Raw genomic sequence first — 23,494 nt, 5'->3', positions numbered from 1 at the left:
AGAAAGTAGTTGATAGGAGGTCCATAGATCATACGACTAAACATGGAGTTATCACCACAGTTGTACATAAGAACCACTTGAGAACATTTTTAAAAAATTAGTATCCTGGCCCCTCCCCATACCAATTAAATCAGAGTCTATGAGGCTAAGGCCTAGGGGACAGTGATTTTGAAAGCTCACTAGAGTTTTATAAATGAGCAGCCACTGTTGAGAACCACTGGATTAAACTGGTGATTCACAATGGGAGACTTGGCTTTCTCAAACTTTTCACAGCAGCCTTATTCTTACCAAACTTTCTTAAAGTACTTAGAATCTTGGGAAAAGGGGACAGGTAGGAGAAAGGTAATAGGGAGAATAATTTGAAGAGACTTAGCTAGATAAGATCATTCCTCATTACCACCTCTGTTAAGAACTACTGTTCTGTACTACCCAAGATGCCTCATCCCATTTTTTTTCTGAAATGGTGTCTCTCTCTTAACACCCAGGCTGGAGTGCAGTGGCATGATCTTAGCTCACTGCAACCTCTACCTCCTGGGTTCAAGCAATTCTCCTGCATCAGCCTCTAGAGTAGCTGGGACTAAGCTGTGTGCCACCACACCGGGCTAATTTTTGTATTTTCAGTAGAGACGGCTTTTCACTATGTTGGTCAGGCTGGTCTCAAATGCCTGACCTCACGTGATCAAACTGCTTGGCCTCCCAAAGTGCTAGAATTACAGGCATGAGCCACCACACCCGACCTCTCATCCCTTTTTTGATGTGACCTTTAAACATTTGAGGATAAGGCAATAAATAAATAAACAACAACAAAACCAAGTTTTTGAATCCAGAAGGCAAAAATCATGAACCCATTTCAACTTGACAGAGATACAAACACATCCAGCACACTCCCTCAAGAAAGCAGATAAGAAGCAGCCTAGAGAATACATATTTTAAGAGGCATCCAACGACATATTGTACTACCACTTGAGGCTCCAGACCCTCTCTAGTCATCCAGCCAAAAACAAAAACAGCTGCAGGCCAGCCTCATATATCATTAGGGAAAAGTATTAGGAAAGAGAAGGGGCCTTGAGCTAACAAAGAGTCTAAGAGCTCTCAGGTTCACAAGCAACAGACAATTGCTTTGTTTCATCATTTTTCCTGACGAATGCTGTATTCACAACAATTTTTTTTTTGAGACAAAGTTTTGTTCTTGTTGCCCAGGCTGGAGCGCAGTAGCATGATCTCAGCTCACTGCAACCTCCACCTCCTGGGTTCAAGTAATTCTCCTGTCTCAGCCTCCTGAGTAGCTGGGATTACAGGCATCTACCACCACGCCCAGCTAATTTATTGTATTTTTAATAAAGTTGGGTTTTCATCATGTTGGCCAGACTGGTCTCAAACTCTGACCTCAGGTAACCCACCCACCTCGGCCTCCCAAAGTACTGGGATTACAGGTGTGAGCCACTGCACTCCACCTCACAGCACTTCTAAAAAGCATGGAAGCCAAGGAAGGAAACCATGAGGAAGGTGTTCCTTCATCTTCCTCAAACAGCCTTCAGAACTCCAGGCCCTTCCCCAGCAGCAAGTGCTCAGAACTGCTCCCCTCCCAAGATCAGAGCAGGGCTTGCCACTATCTCTAAGCTCCCTTCCTCCCAATTCTCCTCTATTTCTGCTGGATGGCCACATACACTAACCTGGCTTAGTGGTGTGCTTCACTTCCAGCATTCTGCTTCCAGCATCACTTGCAATGATCATTACTACCAAGTCATGCTAGGCATCATGACCTCTATGCAGATAGAAATGACTTGTCTAGAGTTTACTTTCCCCTCTGTTACTTTTCTTGACTGCCCTGTCAGTTATCATGGAAATACAGTCTACCACATGAGTATGGCTCCCTCCCTCTTTCCATTCCAACTTTCTTTGAATTCCCTTCCCAGAACTCCAGCATCATCCATTATGCCCTTGTAAGCAAGTTTCTCCATAGTTAGCAAGTATTCAGTAGCAGCCAAGGTTCTACAAGACTTCTGGGGACCTAAGAAACACTCTCAAACTACCCATTATCTTCTCACCTAAAGTAATTCTTTGCCTCTGCTCTCTATCCCCAGACCTGTAGTGGGTCCCATCCAGCTTTCTCTTTGTGTTCTCATCAATATCAAATTGATTAAAGCTCATATGAAGGAGTTTCTTGCTTTTGTGACATTGTGAATGATGTTCCTTCTGTTTGGAATATCTTTCCTTCCCTATTTCCCTTTTGCTTGGAAAATACCTCCCATGGACTCAGCTCCAGATTTATCTCCTCCAGAAAAGCCTCTCCTGAGGTCTTCCCTCTGAGTTCCTTAAATTGTCCATGCCCCTATCTCCATCACTGGACTTGCCACATTATGCTATAATTATTCATTTATGAGACTTCCCTACTTGACTTTGGGCTCAGTGAGGGCAGCAAATGTGATATGGTCATCTTTCCTTCTCCAGCAGAGAGGGCATACTCCACAAATGCTTTCAGAATGAATGTATGCATGATGGTTCAACCCCGATGGAAGAAACTCATGAAAACTCTTCTTCTTTTGCACTGACACTTGGGAGGTGAGACTCTCTTACCACTGTGAGGTAAAGTCAACAAACTCTGCAGAGAACTTGTCTGCTGGGAGTTGTGGTGATGGCTCCTCTACCACCTGTTTGAGCTGCTGAAATGGAGTTCCCCATGAATCATAGGGAAATCGAAGGATGGCCAACTCAATCTGGAGGAGAGAGGAAACAAGGAGACAACAGTTTCAACAGGGCTGCTTTAGGGAATCACCCGTGTTTCATCTGTGGATAGGCAGAGGGAAACACAAAGCAAAATTGAAGTATAAGTCGGGGGGTGTGGGGGGGGGCAGAGAATAAACTAATAATCTATTCTTTAGCAATTTTCCCCAAATTCCTAGTCCTAGGGATTTTTTTAATATTACTTACTAGACACAGCCACTTAAGCCTATCTAAAACCAGGCCCCTCACTAAAACTCACTGTGGTACTTCATAAAAATTGCAAGCCAACAGTATTAAACTTCAGGATGTAAAGCTACCAGTACTTCAAATGTTTGGTCTGAAAAGTAATTCCCAGCCTAAGACGTTTCCAGAGCTGAGCATATACTGCCACCTGCAGGAGCCTTGGTGAAATGACAGGGGAAAGAAAGCAACCTAGGACCAAATGACTGATCTTTTTTTGGACTTGAGAAAAGGCCACTTTGCATTACAGGATCATGTGTTTTCTGAGCAGGCAGGAGAAATAACTCACGGGATTTATTCAGCTGCTGTGCCTGGGGAGGAGCCAGCACCACAGTGGATAATTCCAGACCTTGGTGATACACTGAAAATGTATGACCACCGAAGTTATAAAATTTATGATCACCAAAGTTATGAATAAGATCTGAATAAATCAATAACTTTATGGCCATGTCTAAGGAAATAATCCTATTGGTTATCATACACTGAGGAGATACCTGACTGATATGGTTTGGCTGTGTCCCCACCCAAATCTCATCTTAAATTGTACCTCCCATAATTCCTACATGTTGTGGGAGGGACCCAGCAGGAGATAATTGAATCATGGGGGTGCAGTTTCCCTCATACTGTTCTGCAGTTCTCATGGTAGTGACAAAGTCTCACGAGATCTGATGATTTTATGAGGTGTTTCCCTTTTCACTTGGCTCTCTCATTCTCTCTTGTCTGCCGCTATGTAAGATATACCTTTCACCTTCCACCACGATTATGAGACCTCCACAGCCTCATGGAACTGTGAGTCCATTAAACCTCTTTTTCTTTTAAATTACCCAGTCTTGGGTATGCACTTATCAGCAGTGTGAAAATGAACTAATATACTCACCTCATCAGACTTTTACTTCTACTTCTCCAATAAAAATATCCTGGGAAGCATACCCTATGTCCTGGATATCACAGCCCTATCAGGGTTGATATAGATTAGCATTCTTTGCATAGCTTAAGCTTCTTGCCTTGGCTTGAATAATTTAATTTTAAACTACAAGGAATCTAGTCAGACCCTCTTATTTTACAGACGAGGATAGCAAGATAGTCCATGTGACTGTAACAATTACTCAAAAAGGCATATAGCTCATCAGAAGTGGAATCAAAAGAAAAACTGATTTCCCCAATCCCATATCAGTATTTCTACTATACCACACTACAAACAATTATTACTCAAAATCTCCTGCCATCTCAGCAGGAGAGGGTGCCCCAAACCAGCATTTAGGGCATTTGTTTCTTGGCCTCAATGTCTACCTCATTCAAGTTTCATGCCCACAGCCTCATAGTTCATGATGATTGGCATACACTACCATCGTGATGCCCAGACTCCAAATGTCAGACTTCACACTGTATCCCTTCTGGTTGAGCTCTGGATTTATTCTTTCAGGCTGGAAAGGAAACAGACAACTGAGAAACTAGGAAGACAATTGAGATAACATTCTTAGTTCAATAGTCTCTGGGGATGGGGGTAGCATCCAAGTAAGTTGTTGTAAGCTGTTAACATGCCTCCCAGGCCAAAAAGACCCAGTTAACTACAATAAATAACAATGTCTCCATGGGGTTTCCCTTCTTCTGTGTTTGTCTTTTCTTGGACACAGTAATGGATCAAGTTCCCTTCATAACAAATTTCAAATTCGCCTTAAGAAGAAATAGGGCATATGTTATAAAGCTACTTTGACCATCTAGAATTATCCTTGTTAAAAACATTAATAGTCCAGAACTCAGAAAAACAAGAGTCAATGGGCTACTGTTCCAGGCTAATAGACCTGAGCAATTTTAGCTAACACAGACAGGAAGCTTTTCAAATAAAAGCACAAGTCTATTTCCAGATAGAATATAGTGTCCGTTCTTTCAGTTAAAGGGGATTCCAAGATCTCTGCTAATGGCAGTGAATCTTCATAGCCTTGAGGTCCTCTCTTGACTAACCTCACTGCCTTGCTTGGGTAGTTTAACTTCTACTTATTATTTTGTCTTCAACAAACAAGGTAATACTCCCCTGCAACACAGTCTGGAAAACTGTGCAGGCTATATGTATTGTGTATATATTTTTTCAAACAACATATCTCTTTCACTTGATTTTTTCAAAGTAACACATAAGTAACTATGGTCTGAATGTTTGTGCCCCACCAAAATCCACATGGTAAAACCTAATTGCACATGTGATGGTATCAGAGGCAGGGCCTTTGGGAGGTGATTAAGTCATAAAGGTGGAACACTAATGAACAGATTGGTCTCTTTATAAAAAAAGCCCTAGAGAGATCCTTCACCCCTTTCACCATGTGAGGACTAAGCAGGAAGGTACTATGTATGATCCTGAGAAAAGTGAACCCTCATCAGACACCAAATCTTCTGGTGCCTTGCTCTTGAATTTCCTAGCTTCCAAAGTGGTGAGAAATAAATTTCTGTTGTTTATAGGCTGCCTGATTTACGTTATTTTGCTATGGCAGCCTGAACAAACTAAGACCATATATGAAGCAAGTGGCTGAAGATTTCAGACAGGAAATGTTTAAGAAAAACTAAGAGGCAGACTACTTCTGGAGTCTCAGGCACATTTCCATTTTCCCTCTGTGGCCATCCCTCTCTTATTTCCCAGCATGATTTGTCAGCAGTAATATGACCAGATGTCACCCTAGCTAAGGTACTTACGGCCATGTATGGCTTGCAACCTGCATCAATTGTTTTAGCTACAGAGTCCACCAAGTAGCCACTGATTCCAAAATCGCACATCTTCACTTGACCAAGAGCATTAATGAGTACGTTAGAAGGCTTGACGTCTGAAAGCAAAAACAACCAGGATCCCATCATTCCAGCCGGCTTTCAAGATTCATTTCTCTACCACCAGAGGGCCTAAAAACTCCATTTGTCCTTCATCTTCCTTTCTGCAAGTTCTTCTACACAGAAGTAACTGCCATCTCTGACTCGTAGTTATAAACTGCTTATTGCTTTCAACCTGATTTTCTATTGCATGCTTTGTTCATTCCTTGTAGAACCATGAATTTCTCAATACAAAGAACTTTTTTCTCCACTTATTTTATGATCTTCATTGCCCTCATACTTGCAATAAGAGCCTAAAAAATTATAACTGAATCAAATAATTCAAAATGATCTATTGATATTTAATGTAGGAATAATAAACCAAAGAACAAAAAGGCAGACTGTGACACAATGATAAACCAAATATGACCAAAGCAACCTTTTTTTTGCTTTTGTTTTTGGTTGGTTTGGTTTTTTTCTTCAAGATAAGGTCTTGCTCTATCACTCAACTGGTATGCAGTGGTGTGATCATAGCTCACTGCAACCTCAAACTCCTGGGCTCAAATCATCCTAACCTGCCCTCAGTCTCCTGAGTAGCTAGGACTACAGGTGTGCACCACCATTCCCAGCTTTTTTTTTTTTTTTTGGGATAGACAGGATGTCTCTGTGTTGACCAGGCTGGTCTCAAACTCCTGATCTCAAGTAATCCTCCCACCCCACCTCCCAAAGGGCTGTGATTACAGGTGTGAGCCACCAAGCCTGGCCCAAAGCATCTGTAAGTAATGTGTCAAAGATCACAAAATGTAAAGCATCATAAACCCAGGTATTCCAGACCAAAGGGCAGGTTACTGAAGAAGCAGCATTACAAACCAGATTTTAAATGAATTCTTTTGACCTGCCCATATGCCCAAAAAATGACACTATGATTATCTCTAGACAATGAATTTTGAAATTAAAGTTAAATTTTTCCCTTTGTTGATACTTTTCACAAAGCCCATAAAATTAGAAGTTAAAGGTTATTACAAAAGCTTTAAAATTATCCTTTATAATTTTCCCTTTAAGCTGGCAGATATACAAATTTCATTTTATTACTTTTATACTTTAAATATATTCTCTAATATGAATTACGTATTTCATAACTGTGAAATAACCCTTCATGTTAATTTCAAAGTTGTGAATAATCTACAATCTTTTTCCTATCTGTATTCCTTCCCATTTTCTTCTCCTCCTCTTCTTTCATCCTATTTTTCCAATTTTTAATAATAACAACCAATAATAATAGGCACACTGTGCAAGGCATTTTACATTATTTCCAGGCTCAGAGAGTTTAAGAATTACCCAAACCACAATGTCCTATTACTTACCAATACATTTCATTATTTTTCCCAAAGACATGGTTGAGGGTATCTCTTCCTAGAAGTTTCCCTGACTACAATCACTAAGTGATAGCACTTACTTATTTTACATTATCTATACTACTTCTATATTTGGTACTTGCTTTTTGTTTTTGAGATGGAGTCTCACTCTGTCACCCAGGCTGGAGTGCCTCCGGTTCTAGCAATTCTCGTGCCTCAGTCTCCCAGGTAGCTGGAATTACAGGCGCCCTCCACTACACCAGACTAATTTTTATATTTTAGGTAGAGATGGGGTTTTGCCATGTTGACCAAGCTTGTCTCAAACTCCTGATCTCAGGTGATCCACCCACCTCGGTCTCCCAAAATCCCGGGATTACAGGCGTGAGTCATGGCACCTGGCTTGGTATTTTCATATTTCTCAGGTGGTTTTTTTTTTTTTAATCTTTCTTCCCTATAAAAATCCTGATGCATAATTTAATAAGAATATATTTTCTTCTCAGATACTTCTCAGGGCATCTATTACATTTTTAAAGTGATTTTAAAAAATAATAAATGGATGTATGGGTGGATAAAAGATGAGTGAATGAATACATGGATGGATGAATGGATGGCTGAAGAAATAACAGGCCAATAAGAAGGAATAAAAGGAATGAGAGAGAGATAAATCATTTTATCCTGCCTACTGTTGTCTGAAAGGGCTCTGCTTTATACCAGTTTTTCACACTTTAATGTGCCCAAGAATCACCTGGAAATCTTGTTAAAATGCAAATTCCAATTTATTTGGTCTTGAGACCCATGCTTCTTTTCCGACGAGCTATCATGCAATGGCCAATACAAGATCAATTTTTATCATGTTCTCTAAAATTTCCAAAGATGTACTCCCACAGCTCTGCTTGCTAACAAGGGTTTATAGTCAATTTTGGTGTAATATGAAGATCATGTCTTCTTCTTATGTCCTCAGCCACAATAAGGGATACTACTTACATTGTTTGCTATCCAATCATAAGGGAAAGCCCTGTATTTCTCTTGCCTTAGTTGGAAGTCAATTCTACTTCCATCCATGGGGGGTTGGGGTAGGGAGGGACTCCAGGTGGAAGAAATGAACTTTATCAAAGGAACAGCCAAGGCAGCTCATGGATGCTTACCTCTATGAATGACAGACAGCTTACTGTGTAAATGTTCTAATGCTTTTACAATCTGCAAGAGAAATACAAGATAGATTCATTTATCACATCCCTGGAAAGAAATTGAAAGTTAAGTATATCAAGGTTTATTTTCCTTGGCTTTAGGTTACCATTGAGATATTTTCTTAAATAGTGGTGGTCCTATCTAGGAAAATACACAGGAAGTTACACAAATTGGACTCCATCCACCAGAGAGGACTATATCTTATATCAGAGAGGATGTCTCCCTCATCTGTCTTGTTCACTTGCCCTCATTCTTTTTCTTTACACCCTCCTGAGCCTGAAGAGCCATAAAAGTATCAGATCTTCTTTCTATTTATTTTCCTCTGCTTCCTTCGATGCCTACTAGTCTTAAGAGAACACTTTAAAAATCCATAAATGAAAATCAAAATAAACTAATGTCAGAATATAGACACCAGGAATGTGGTCCTAGCTGATGAATGCACCACTTAGAGTTATTTAACTTAAGAGTCTGCCAAACCAAAGCAGTGCTAGAATCTTCTACACAGTGCTCAGAAAGGAAAGCATGTATTTATCCATCCACCAATGAACTTCAACAAACATGTACAAATAGTAGCTGTGGTCCAGGTAGTATTTCTTTATACTGAGGTATAAAGACACATAGGAACTTTATTTCCCACATTATCTATGCAGTAAGGCTCATAATGTACTCACAGAAACTGCTATTTTCCCTAAGATGTCCTCTGGAATTGTCTGGCCTTTATCAATAACTTGTTTGTAGAACTTATCTAGTGATGTATCCATGAGCTCCATGCAGATCCACACATCACCCTGGAGACCAATTGGTCCAGGAATTGTTTAAAAAGATGAAAAAGGGAGAAAGGAGAAAAAAAAAAACAACAGTAAACACCTGTCCTGAAAAATTAACTATTTCGTTTTTGAATTTTGCAGGGAAATAGATTGTTTTCTGTCAAGATCATAAAGGAATTTACAAATAAACAAGGTTATCTCCAAAGAGAAAACCAGTAGGTAGCCGAGCAGAACCTGCATGTGATCTCCTACCCCTCAACGGAAAATTGAACCTAATTACTAACAAATATAAGCAATACAACCCCAGAAATCCAAGCCTTTACTGATACCACTCTCTAGGAGTTAGCTCTAGATGCCTACTCCATGTAGGATTTCCCACAGTAAGCACCAGCAATAGTCAGTCAAAAACCTGGTTTTAATGAGGCAAAGCCTCATAATCCATATAATGATAAAGTGAAAAACAGAGGTAGAGAAAAGAGATCAAAGTAAGTCTATATAGTACACAAGCAGGTTAGGTGAAGCTCATAAAGCATTCAAAAGAACAGAATATTTCAAATTATAAGGGATCTTTGCAAATCAGTCTATAGGCAATATAGAAAGTTCTGCCAAGATAAACAAAACAAGAAAGAAAGGAGAAGAGAATCTCAGCTTCTTAAAAAGGCTAATCACATTTGAAAATACCATAATGTAGGCTGGGTATGGTGGCTCACACCTGTAATCCTAGCACTTTGGGAGGTCGAGAAGGGTGGATCACCTGAGGTCAGGAGTTCGAGACCAGCCTGGCCAACATAGCAAAACCCCATCTCTACTAAAAATACAAAAATTAGCCATGTGTGGTGGCATACGCCTGTAATCCCAGCTTCCCAGGAGGCCAAGGTAGGAGAATTACTGGAACCCAGGAGACAAAGGCTGTAGTGAGCTGAGATTGCGCCACTGTACTCCAGCCTGGGTGACAGAACAAGACTGTTTCAAAAAAAAAAAAGCCATAATTTCAATCCAACCGCGCCCCAGAGCATGTCATCATTGCACACATGTAAACACCGCTATACAAGATGTGTCAAACAAGAAAGAGCTCCATGATTGTGCATGGCATGTACATGATCAAAGGAACTTCTTTTTCATTTACTGCTCTTCTTGAACTTCGAATTGAAGGGTCACCTACCTCCCGAAAGAGTGCGCCATAAAAGGTGACAGTGAATGGACAGTCCACTGTCCTCATGGAAATATCCAAATCCATCAGTAGCCTTTTCTGTTCCTGGCTATTTACTGTGGCTCGGATCCGCTGAATGGAAATGCATGGAAAATTTATGGTTACTACTCTGATGATGAGGCAGGCAGGGACCTGAAGGAGTTCCATCAAAATAATACGGTTCATAACACTACTTCTAGCAACAACATTGTGAATATCCACCCTAAGCAATTAGCTATTTGAAAATAAGAAAGAATGTTACTCATTTGATTTCCTGAATAGTACTGGTAAGAAACAAATTGATACTGTTTTAGAGGGTGATAAAATGTTTTGGAAAGTATTTCCAAGTTACAGAAACAATCTAGTTTACTCTCATGTCTGTTCAGTGCAAAGAGGTCATAGTATTAATTACTTTGCTGTTTATCTGGGATCCTAAGAAAATAAAAAGCCAAAAGCTCTTCTTTGGGAACATGTAAGAGTATTTGGAGCAAACAGCAACTGCAAGAGAATTGGTACAGCTATAGGAAATAGAAGGAATTCAACAGAAATGAAGAAACCATTCATTCCTATCCCAGTGCTTCTGAGAGAAATCTGTCACACTAGCAAATGTAGACTTACAGAAACATGATTATGTCACTAAATGATAGGAGACATACAATAACACTAGGCCTTCAAACTTTTTGCCTACAGCAAAAAGTCAGCAGAAGAACAGACTGGAAAATCTAAAAGATAAAAGTATTTCCATTCTTCAAAAGCAAAGGTATCCAAGTCACCTGATCATTCCTAACAATGGCCCAAATCTATTAATTCAACTAGAGATGTTAATTCTTTACAATCCTCCCAGCATCTACTCAATAATATGAAATGATTTTAAACTTCATTTAATAGCTCAAAAACTATGCAAATTTACTCTAGATATATTTTACCCTCCTTTTTTCACAAATGGAGACAATTTTCTCTCTCAATTCTGGGTCCTTGATTTTCAGGGACAATTCTTTAAAAGCAACAAAATATAGAATAAAAGAGATTTATTAGTCATAACAGCCAAATGCAATACGTAAACTTTCATTGGGATGCTGATTTGAAAATCCAACAAGATAAAGCACACATACACACTTTGAGATGATCAAGGAAATTTTCATTTGGACTGCAGATTAGTATCATTAATTAATTTTGTGTGATGTTGAAGAAAGTACATTTGGACTGCAGATTAGTATTATTAATTAATTTTAAGTGTGATGTTGACATGGTAGTTTTGTAAAAATTAAAAATGGTGGAAGAATGGGTGGAGGGAGACTTAAGGGTTAAAAAAAAAGTAGATACAACTCATACCAAAAAAAAAAAAAAACGCCTTATCTATACCTTTGGAGGAAAATACTCTTCCCTGCAAATAATCTGTTCTGTTTTACCCTACTGAAGATGGTTTTACTTCTATTAAAAGGGCTGGTTGACAACTGAGACAAACATATACACAGCAGATATACAACTTTTAGGAGAATGTCAACTCTACCTTGACTGCCATGATCTGCCCGCTGGGCACATGCCGCATCTTCTCCACCACCCCATATGCACCTCGTCCCAGTTCCATTATAGGCTCCAGGTCATCTGCCTTCACCTCAAAGTTCTGCAGGAGAGGAAAGGAATAATGCAATGGGAAAGAGAAAAATAAACAGAACAGAGAATTCATTGTCCTCTATCTCGTTTCTCTCGATGTTCTAAGGATTATTTCTGGGCCAGAAGATTTTCTAGCATGTCAAAGCAGCCTCTGAAAGCAAGAAGCTACAAGAAGGCCCAAGAGATGTCTCAGAGCTGCCACAGTAGGCCACCTGCTTGTCCAAGCAACACAGAAACCCAACTTTGACTCAGCTTGCCAATGGCTCAGTTGAAGCTATTACACTGCAATTCTTTGCCCATGACCCTTTATTCTGTCTGCAACCCATTATCGACTGATGGCAAATAGATTATGTCTGAACTTTGAGAAATGCCCTCCCAAGAGAATCATCTACTATTTTTAAATAGCTTCCATCAAAACCACAGCCTGATTTCAATTCAACATTTTTTCAAAATAGCAAAACTTTACATACCACTTCCTTTTAAATGCAAACTTTTTTTTAACCCCTCCCCTGACAGCATGCTAGGGAAAATACATTTTTCAGTCAGAAAGCATACATATAAAATGGCCAAGGTATTAGCTGGCAGACATGATTTTTCTTACCTGATTTCCAATAGAAATGCAAGCCTTGGAGTCTAAATCTCGAGGTGGCCTAAGAAAGATAAGGGGAAAAGAAAAAACATAAGCTATGGAGTCCACTATGCCCTTCCCAAATCACATGCCACTGGAGATGTTTTTCCTTAAGAAGAAAATGGAAGTTCGTGAGTAAACTCAAGCAGCATATGAGTGTGAGTAAGAGGGGATTTGAAATAAATTATATTTGGGTTTAAATTACTTAATCTCTTTGGGGCTACATTTCTCCTTTAACATGTGGATATTAACATACCTACATTGTGAAACAGGAATGAGTATTAAATGAGATAATACAAGTAAAATGCTTAGCAGAATGTTTGGCATATGGTAAATATCTAATTCATATGAGCCATATATGTGCAATTATATAGACTGAGATACCCAACCCCCAAGCGGCAGATTAATACAAGTCAGCAGGAGATGAGCAGTGGGTGAAGGAGAGAAGCTTCATCTGTACTTATGGCCACTCCCCATCACTCACATTACCACCTGAGTTCCATCTCCTGTCAGATCAGTGGTGGCATTAGATTCTCATAGGAGCACACCCCCTATTGTAAACTGTGCATACGAGGGATCTAGGTTGCCCACTCCTTATGAAAATCTAATGCCTAATAATCTGTCACTATCTCCCATCACCCCAAGATGGGACCATCTAGTTGCAGGATAACAAGCTCACGGCTCCCACTGATTCTATATTATGGTGAGTTGTATCGTTATTTCATTATGTATTACAATGTAATCAGGATAGAAATAAAGTGCACAATAAATGTAATGTGCTTGAATCGTCCTGAAACCATCCCCCAACCCAGTCCAGGGAAAAATTGTCTTCCACAAAACCAATCCCTGGTGCCAGAAAGGCTGGGAACTGCTGATATACATCATTGTGATATAGCAGTAAGTCTCAAACTTCCTTCATCCAAGAGCACCAATATATATAATTATTCTTCCACACATCTCACAATTGTTTTAAGAAACAAATAGTAATGGCATATATTGTGTTAATTCACAAAATTCATAGATACAGGAATTGCAAATCTAGTCCCTTCTTTTACAGATGGACAGAAAGTCCATAGAGGTAAAGTGACTCCCCTCAGCCCACAGCTGCCCCAGGTCTCCTGACTTCCAGCTCTGCATTCTATCTACTCTACCAGGCAGTCACATCAAACCCAGCAATATTTTTACCATACATAGTACACATGTACAATTCCAGGGTCCTCTTAGGAGCCAGAGGTTTGCTGATTTTGTTTCTATAGTCACTTCCTGAGTATTTATTTCTACTACTCCAGTGGTATCAATCTACTTAAGAGAAAAATGTTTGGCTTTGGCTGTCCACAGAACTAGGAGCTGAGACAGGCATTTTCCTAAAAGAAAAGTACCAAAAGTAGTACGATAAACATAGCAAATGCCGGCTAGGTGCGGTGGCGCACAGCTGTAATCCCAGCACTTTGGGAGGCCAAGACCATTGGATTACCTGAGGTCAGGAGTTTGAGACCAGCCTGGCTGACATGGTGAAATGCCAAGTCTACTAAAAATGCAAAAATCAGCCGGGCATCATGGTGCGCTCCTATAATCCCAACTACTCGAGAGCTTGAGCCAGGGGAATTGCTTGAACCCAGGAGGCTGAGGATGCAGTGAGCCAAAATCATGCCATTGCACTCCAGCCTGGGCAACAAGTGAGACTCTGTCTCACAAAAGAAAAAGAAAAAGAAAAACATAGCAAATGCCAAGAAACATATTATTAATGTGATCAAACGAAAAGAACAACTAAAGGCTAAAAACAAAAGAATCCTGCTGCTGTCAAAAAAAAGAGAGTGAGCAGATAGGTACAGACTAAGTTTCTTTGGAAGTACATTGCATGCCAGAAAAAGATAAAGGAAAATGGAAAGAGACAGGAAAAGGGAAGGATAAAAGGGAGAGGGAAAAGAATCCTTTGCCAATGAGACATTTTTTCCCAACTGTCAGGTATTATGATTCTAACTCTTCTGCTGAAATTAAATACATAAATAAAATTTAAAAGTAGGAATACGGGCCAAGTGCAGTGGCTCACACCTGTAATTGCAGCACTTTGGGAGGCCAAGGCAGGTGAATCATCTAAGGTCAGAAATTCAAGGCTAGCCTAGCCAATGTGGAGGCCAAGGTGGGTGGATCACCTGAGGTCAGGAGTTCATGGTAAAACCTCATCTCTACTAAAAATACAAAAATTAGCCAGGCGTGGTGGTGGGAGCCTGTAATCCTAGCTACTTGGGAGACTGAGACAGCAGAAACACTTGAACCTGGGAGGCAAAGGTTGCAGTGAGCCTAGATCGCACCACTGCATTCCAGCCTGGGTGACAAGAGCAAGACTTGGTCTCAAAAAATGAAACAAAACAAAACCAAAAAAAAAAAAAAAGGAGGAATACAAATATAGATATAAACATGACTCTAAGATTTTAATGGCAAGCCTTCTCTCACCTTAAAATCCCTTTGGAATATATAGACTACTTAAAGTTTTTTATACCAACTTAATACTGGGGACTGAGAGGGAGAGAAAGAAAAAACAACACAAAACAAAGAACACACACACACACACACACACATGCACACACACACCATAAACAAAAGTGATGTGTTTATATACCTTGTGTTTCTGAGCAGGGAATTTTTCTTCAGAAAAGGTTTCTGGAAAAATCAAATTTCTAAAACTCTAATTCCTCTTTCTCAAGATTTCCAAAGCTGTTTTTTTTAATGGCACTTTGAAATAAAGGCAAATATGACTTGAAACGTGACTAATATAAACAATAAAAAATCCCTTGCAATTATTCAACACCTCCCCCTTTTTTTTTTGAGACGGAGTCTCACCCTGTCACCCATGCTGGAGTGCAGTGGCGCAAACTCGGTTCACTGCAATCTCCACCTCCCGGATTCAAGCAATTCTCCTGCCTCAGCCTCCCAAGTAGCTGGGATTACAGGCGCCTGCCACCACTCTTGGCTAATTGTTTACTTTTAATAGAGACAGGGTTTTGCCATGTTGGCCAGGTTGGTCTCGAACTCCTTACCTCAGGTGATCCACCCACCTCAGCCTCCCAACGTGCTGGAATTACAGGCATGAGTCACCACATCTGGCCTGTGTTCCTAATTTTTTATTTTATTTATGTATTTAATTTCAGCAGAAGGGTTAGAATCATACAGTAGTGGCTAGAATTACAGCCACCACACCCAGCTACCACCTTGACTTTTTAAAAGTATGAAGCAACAGAAAGGTCACTAATTATTTGGGGCTGCCACTGTTTTCTTGCCATCCAATGAGGTTACTGAATATGATCTCTTCCAAGTCTAAAATTCTTACATTGTATATATATACCAAGGCTCAGCAAATTACAGCCTGTGATACAGCTAAGAATGACTTTTCCAAATTTAAATGCTTGTAAAAAACAAAAAATAAACAACAGCATCCTCTGTGGCCCATGTAGCCTAAAAGATTTACTATCTGGTCTTTTACAAAAAAAAAAAAAAAAAAAGTTTGTTGACCTTGGCTCTATACTAACCTTGTATTACCCGTGGATCTAATAGAAGGATATGGTGCCATTTTCTAGATTAAGAAAAATGAAACCAGAAAAGCTGAGCGATTTTCTGAAGCCATACAGTCATCAACAGAGCTGAAAATAAAACTCAAGTCACCTGAATCTCAGCCTTGATTTAAGGAGGAGAAAGAGGAAGAGGAGAAGGAAATATAAAACCTGGGCTAAGCGTTTTTACCTGCTGTCATGATTCCCAACAAGGCAGATTGAATACAAGGAACTTGCTCCCAATACCCGGCCTCCTCTAATGAAAATGATCAATTTGCCCACACCGCAGGCCCTTGGGCTCATCAAGTGGGCCAAAAACATCAAATGATGGAGCCAAGACTGACAAATCAGATTGGATTAGTTGACGTTGTGCTCTGTCCAGGGCTGGACATATTAGTTTGCCAGGGGCATTGCAATTCTACAGGAAGTTTATACTGTGGGTAGATGTTCTCTGCCACTTATTCAACATTTTAGTCCTAGCTTATTACAAAAATTCTTCCCCTGGAAGACCAAAGGTCTTCCAAAGGTCACCTAGTATTCATTTTTTAAATGAACAACCAGCTTTGGTTTAGTATGATAATTATTCATTTATAATTTTATATGAGGAATCAGTTCACTGGTTATTATCCCAATTATTATTCATTTATTCAGAAATATTTATTAAGGACCTATTGGGGCAAAAGACTGTGCAAGACCACTTAGATAAAATAGCTTCCTTAATTTTTACAACTCTCAGAGGTATTATTAATAGAAATATTATTACCTCTATTGAAATAGAATAGGGTATAAATTGAAATCGAGGTAATACTACTTCTATTAATACCTCTTTCAACAATATTGAAAGTGACGAAATAATTTAAGAACCCTCAGAGAGACAATGAAATGAGAACCCACAGCTGCACCATGATGACTTCTCCTACACAGTATGCTATGAAGAATCCTACCTCTCATTTCACTAGCCATAAACTGTTTGGTCACAGCCTCTACCAGTCTGACGTGTGGCTAAGAGCATGTAATTGAGAGTCAGAGATTCCTGAGCTTATATGCCAGCTTTCCCACTGAGAAGCTGTACAAAAATACTAACTTGAAGCTACTTTTCATTGAGCAGTTACAATGGAACAGACACTACACTTGACACTCATGGATTATGACATCTAATCCTCATAACAGCAACATCACTGTTATTCACGGGTTTTGTTTCTTTGTTTTTTGAGATGGAGTCTCACTCTATCACCCAGGCTGGAGTGCAATGGCAGGATCTCGGCTCACTGTGACCTCTGCTTCCTGGGTTCAAGCAATTCTCCTGCCTAAGACTCCCAAGAAGCTGGGATTACAGGTGCACGCCATCACGCCCAGCTAATTTTTTGTATTTTTAGAAGGGGAAACTAAGGCTTAGCGCATTTAGATATTTTGCCTAAGGTATTCAACTAGTGAAATTTAGATCCCAAATATAAACGTAAGCATTCTGGCTCCAGACCATGAACTCTACCCATGAAGCTATGCTCAATAGCTTGGAGCAAAGCACGTGACCCTTACATCATTCTGTTTGTTCACATGTCAAAGACAGTAAAAAAAACTGGCTCTGGGTTTCTTGTGATGGTCAAATAAAATAATATGAACTAGCAACAAACTTATTGAGAATTAGTTACTATCAATCAAGGAAAGAAACAGCTCACATTCACATCCATAGCTCAAAGAAAGAGCTCAAACAGAGGGGCCACACACGTTGAACTCAGGAGAGTGAAGCTTTGTCAAGGGCTATTTATTTTTGTGAAGCACAGCAGAAGGAAGCAGAGTATGAATGGGAAGAAATCACGAAGCCAGCCTTCAAAAATTGCCAAGATAAACACAAAATATGGGAGCTACTTCTTCAGGAGTACAAATGTAAGCCTCAGTATTAAAATAATAACAAGGAAACTCTTTGAGCTAGAGGGGTACACTCTACAATAATGAAGTAATGCTTTTTGCTTCACACAGTGAAACAGATAAGCATATTCACAATATGTCCTATTAATACCATATGAGGGAAAAACAAAATATAAACTGTTTTTATCCTTGTTTATACCAAAAAAGGGATTATAGAAGCCTTCCAAAATTCATAAAATTTATAAAATTAAATTAACATAAAATTTATGCTATAATGTAAACTAATATAAAAGGTAAAGAATAAAAATTTTAAGAGGAAGGGACATAAAACTGCTGGTAGGTTGATATAAGAATAAATCCCAAAGGAAACAGTAAAAATAAAAGCAGAAAGCAATAAAATTGAAAATAGGAAAATAAAGCTGGTTCTTCAAAAGAAAAAAGTCAATAAAGTTGACAAACCTCAAGCAAAATTGACAAATTTGACAACAGAAGACACAAATTATCAATATCAGGTAAAAAAATAACAAAAAAGGATGTCACAACAGATTATGCAGCCATTTAGATAGGCAGGAAACACTATGAACAATTTTACTCTCATAAATGTGACAACTTGGAAGAAAGGGACCAACTCCTGAAAACCACATTCTACCAAAACTCAGCCATGATGAAACAGATAAGCTGAATAGTCCTACAACTATTTAAGAAATTGGTATTGTAATTTAAAAGTCCCAGAAAAAAAATCCAGGCTCATTTTCTTTCATTGCAGAATTTTATCAAACATGCAAAGAAGAGTTACCACCAATTTTATACAATGTCTACCAAAAAATAGAAGGAACACTTACCAATTGATTTTTATTAGGCCATTATTATCTTAATACTAAAACTAGAAAATAATAGCACAAGCGAAAAATTAAAACAACTACCACAGTCCAACATCTCCCAAAGGCCTAGAAACAAAAATCCTCAACAAAATTTTAGCAAATTGAATCTAACAATGCACAAAAAGATATATACCATAACTAACTGAAATTCATTTGGGATATACAAGGCTAGCTCAGTACATAATTATGAATCAGTGTAATCTGCATATCAACAGAACAAAGAAGAAAAATTTTATTATTATATCAATTGATGCAGAGAAAGCATTCAACAAAATTCAATACCCATTCATAATAAAAATTCTCAGCCATGGCACACTGGCTCACAACTGTAATCTCAGCACTTTTTTATATTTTGTAAGTGTTTCATATGGTGAAACCCTTACAAAATATAAAAAAAATTAGCCAGGCATGGTGGCATCTGCCTGTAGTTCCAGATACTTTGGAGGCTGAGATGGGAGGATCACTTGAGTCAGGGGAGGCTGAGACTGCAGCAAGCCATGATCTCACTACTGCACTCCAGCCTGGGTAACAGAGTAAAACCTTGTCTCAAAAAACAAACAAACAAACAAACAAAAAAATAGGTTTTATATATTTGGGAACCTTTTCAACCTCATAAATAACATCTACAAAAATCCTACAGTTAGCTTCATACTTAATAGTGAAAGACTAAATGCTTTCCCTCTAAAATGGAGAACAAAGCAAGTATTGCCTGCTCTCATCAACCTTATTAACATAGGATTGGACATTCTTGCCACTTTAACAAGGCAAGAAAAAAAAAAGTAAAAATCAAAGTAAAGATCGGAAAGGAAGAAATAAAACTATCTCTGTTTACAGATGCCATGATTGTCTACATAGAAAACCCTAAGAATTCTATGAAAAGCCCCTAGAACTAATAAGTGACTTTACTAAACTCACAGAATACAAAATCAATACAGAAAAATCGATTGCATTTTTATACACTGACAATGAATAAGTGAAAACCAAGCTCACAAATCAAATTCCTCTTAAAATTTGTTCCAAAAAAAAAAAAACTTAGGTATAAATTTTAACAAAACCTAATATTGAGAAATTGTATTATAAAAATGCTGATGAAAGAAATACATTTTTAAAGTTTAAGAAATATACCATGTTTGTGGATTGGAAGAATCAATGTAGTAAAAATGTCAATTCTCCCTAAATTGATCTATAGGTTAAACACAATTCCTACTAAAATCTCAGTAGTTTCTTTGTGGACACAGACAAGCTTATTCTAAAATGTATATGAAATTAGGTCTTAGAATAGTCAACATAATTCTGAAAGCGAGCAGAGTGAGAGGAATCATTTTTCCCTGTTACGACTTACTATATAGCTGTAGTAATCAAGATAGCGTGATATTGGCAGAGGGACTGACACATAAATCAGTGGAACAGAATAGAGAATTCAGAAATAAATTCAAACAAATATTCCCAATTGATATTTGGCCAAAGAGCAGAAGCAATTCAATGGAGGAGGGATAGCCTTTTCAACAAATGGTGCTATAATAATTGGTAACCCACTGGCCAAAGAAATAAACTCATATCTTGAACAAAAATTAACTCAAAATGGACCAGGGGCTTAAATGTAAAATGCAAAACTACAAAACTTCTAGACAGATCTAGGACTAGGCAAAGGGTTCTTAGACTTATTATCAAAAGCATGATCTGTAAAAGTAATAACTGATACATTAAGCTTCACCAAAATTAAAAACTTTTTCTCTGAGAAAGACCCTGCTAAACGAATAAAAAGACAACTTACAAACTGAGAAAAATATTTTCACATCACATATCTGACAAAGTCCTTGAAACCAGAACATATAAATAACTCTCAAAAGTAAACAATAAAAAGAATCTAATTAGGCAATGGGCAAAAAATACGCATTAGCCACTAGAGAAATTGCAAATTAAAACTACATATATATCACTACACATCTGAATGAAAAATACTGATAAAACCAATTGCTGGCAGAGATCCAGAAAAACCAAATTATTCAGACATTATTGATGAGAACATAAAATGGCACAATTACTCTGGCCAATAGTTCAGTAGTTCTTTCAAAACTAAAGATAGGATTACCATATAACCCAGTAATTGTACTATTGGGCATATACCCCAGAGAAATGAAGACTTATTCTCATGCAGGAACTTATGCATGAATGATCATAACAGCTTTATTCAGAATAGCCAAAAATGAAAAACTGCCCATATCTCCTTCAAAGGCTGAAGTGTTGAACAAACTGGTATAACCATACCATAGATGGGTACTTGGCAAAAATGGAACAAACTATTAATACATGCAATTACTTAAGTGAACCTCAATAAAATTACGTTGAACCAAAAACAAAACTCAAAAAACATGCTTTATTTCATTTATATCACAATCATGAAATAACAAAATGGCAAAGGAGAAGAGATTAATGGTTGCCAGGGATTAAGGATGAGGATGGGGAGAAGAGGTGGGTATGACTATGGGAGAATAACATGAAAGAGTCTTGTAATGTTGCTGTAGTGAAGTATCTTGATTATAATAGAACTTATGCAAGACACGTCATAAACTTTATAGAGCTATACACATGCGCGCGCGCACACACACACACACACACACAAGTGAATGCTTGCATAGCTGGCAAAATGGACTAGGTTCTAGGATTCCCACTATTGCCACTTTCTTGATCTTGAATGTACTGTAGTTGTGTAAGATGTTAACTTGGGATGGAGGGTAGTTTGGCATGGCCTGGGGAAAGGGATTTAGGGGACTTCTCTGTACATTTCTTTGCAACCTCCTGTTAGTCTACAATTATTTCAAAATAAACAGTTTTAAAAGTATATCCCATAAATTCCTTTTCAGGTAGTAAAAGTAGGCCACATATTAGACTCTAAGCTCTTGAGAAACCAGGCAGAGAAGAAACAATAGCAATCACACAGTTCATAGTTCTACAGGTTATAAAAAAAAATACCAATTGCTCATTGACCAAAGGAAAAAAAAAAAGAGTATAGGGGGGGAAAACAATCTTGATAGCAAGTATGGGAAGAAAGATCTTCCTTCTGCAGATTCTAATGAAAGGAACATTCTGTCTTGAGTTTAGACTCTTTAGCTACAGTCCAGAACCCTGAAAAGTAGCCCTCCAGTCTACATTGTCCTTAAAAATTCTCCAGTGGAAAATTTCTGTATACCACTTCAGGCAATGCAAGGACCAATGGCTTCAACAAAGACTTACAACAGACATGATCCCATTTTAGAGCACATTCCAACATTAGGCGGTAGACTTTCTGATAGTAGATCACAGCTAAGATCAAAACCCACTACAAAGGGAGGCACTTTTGTAGACATGAAAAAAAGCCTTAACAACTCACTTCTCCATAGGGATGCCCTCTCTTTGCCCTTGCCCTGTCCCTCTAACACCTCTGTTGTGATTTGTTTCCTCGGAATTTCCATTTCTTTCATGCAGATGCCTTAGTAGATGGTTGTACCTCCAGCTGGACAGGAAGTACCTTCCCCACTACACAAAGAGATAGAAAAAAAAAAGCAAAAAGGAGGTTCACAGAGAGAATGTCCTTCACAAGATGTCCCTCACTAGGACTTGAGCTGACTTAGGGATTTGGGCCAAAACCTCAGCTAATAAAAAAGTGTTCCTTTACCTCATTCTTCCTTCTGTTTATATAAGACAGGATCTAAGTGTCAGGATGTGGGTCCTCACCAAATACCATCTTTCCATCTCAACCCAAGTTTAATAGTAGTGGCTTTCACAGGGATTTGCTTGTTTGCTCCAATCTACGGGGAAAAGGCAAGGAAGTCCACATCCAGGGGCCTTTCTGGCCTTACATAGAACCCCATCCACCAAATATATCTGACATTCAATTCTGACTCAACCAATAACTTAAGATACTGAGTTCAAAACCACCCACTCAAAATATACCTACTGATGAGGCATGATTATTTCCGGTCTCAGAACATTGAGTAAATGGCTTGCCTCTCAAAGGCCTCTTTTAAAGTAAAGGCACTGCTTACCAGTCCAAAACTGAATCCCCAGGGGAAACCTGTAAGTATAAGGATTTGGAATAAGATGATGATCTTGCCAACTTACGTGGAACTGGTCTGAGGTTGCTCAAATGCTTCTTTTGGAATTTTAAGGCCAGGGTTTCGCTTCTTACCTGTGGGGAAAGACATAAGAAAAAAAGGTAAGGACTATATCATAGCAAGAGAGCAGAGACAGAAACTGCAGCAAAGGAAAAGAGCTGACCTGCGCATGCAGCTCTCATGTCTCCATTCAAAGCACCAGTTGCTACCCAGAAAGTCTGTGAGTGTTGAGAACCCAAGTACCAGGTAGAACGGAGCTTCCCAAATACAGACTGTGATCATGAATGAGGTTTTTCACAAGTGCAGAGTGCAAACATCAGGATAAGAATGCCAACTCTCTTTTCCTAGGAAATTCTACCCTTTCTCTCCACTGAGAGTTTGTCATTTCAAAATCTCTTTTTTCTTTTCTTTTGAATTTTTTTTTTTTGAGACAGAATCTTACTCTGTCACCCAGGCTGGAGTGCAGTAGTGCAATCTCGACTCACTGCAACTTCTGCCTCCTAGATTCAAGCGATTCTCCTGCCTCAGCCTCCCAAGTAACTGGGATTATAGATGTGTGCCACCATGCCCAGCTAATTTTTGTATTTTTAGTAGAGACAAGGTTTCACCA

General features: G+C 38.7%; 1 protein-coding gene across 7 annotated transcripts in view; it reads right to left on the bottom strand.

Moving 5' to 3' along the window:
* The window catches only part of MAP2K6 (mitogen-activated protein kinase kinase 6), a 219,513-nt gene that overhangs the window by 16,038 nt on the left and 179,981 nt on the right, over positions 1 to 23,494 (bottom strand). For all 7 annotated transcript variants that reach the window (XM_078374516.1, XM_054256424.2, XM_002748666.6 and 4 more), the window contains 9 exons: positions 22,892 to 22,958; positions 12,469 to 12,517; positions 11,764 to 11,877; positions 10,227 to 10,346; positions 8,969 to 9,085; positions 8,255 to 8,306; positions 5,647 to 5,774; positions 4,311 to 4,388; positions 2,578 to 2,717 (listed from right to left, as the gene is read on the bottom strand). In XM_078374516.1, the coding sequence (XP_078230642.1) occupies positions 2,578 to 2,717; positions 4,311 to 4,388; positions 5,647 to 5,774; positions 8,255 to 8,306; positions 8,969 to 9,085; positions 10,227 to 10,346; positions 11,764 to 11,877; positions 12,469 to 12,517; positions 22,892 to 22,958 (865 nt within the window). The remainder of the gene's footprint in view (positions 1 to 2,577; positions 2,718 to 4,310; positions 4,389 to 5,646; positions 5,775 to 8,254; positions 8,307 to 8,968; positions 9,086 to 10,226; positions 10,347 to 11,763; positions 11,878 to 12,468; positions 12,518 to 22,891; positions 22,959 to 23,494) is intronic.

This window comes from Callithrix jacchus, chromosome 5 (genome assembly GCF_049354715.1).
Source record: "Callithrix jacchus isolate 240 chromosome 5, calJac240_pri, whole genome shotgun sequence".
Classification (NCBI taxonomy): Eukaryota; Metazoa; Chordata; class Mammalia; order Primates; family Cebidae; genus Callithrix; species Callithrix jacchus.
Note: the sequence above shows the minus strand (reverse complement) of the source record. Positions and strands in the feature narration are given on the sequence as shown.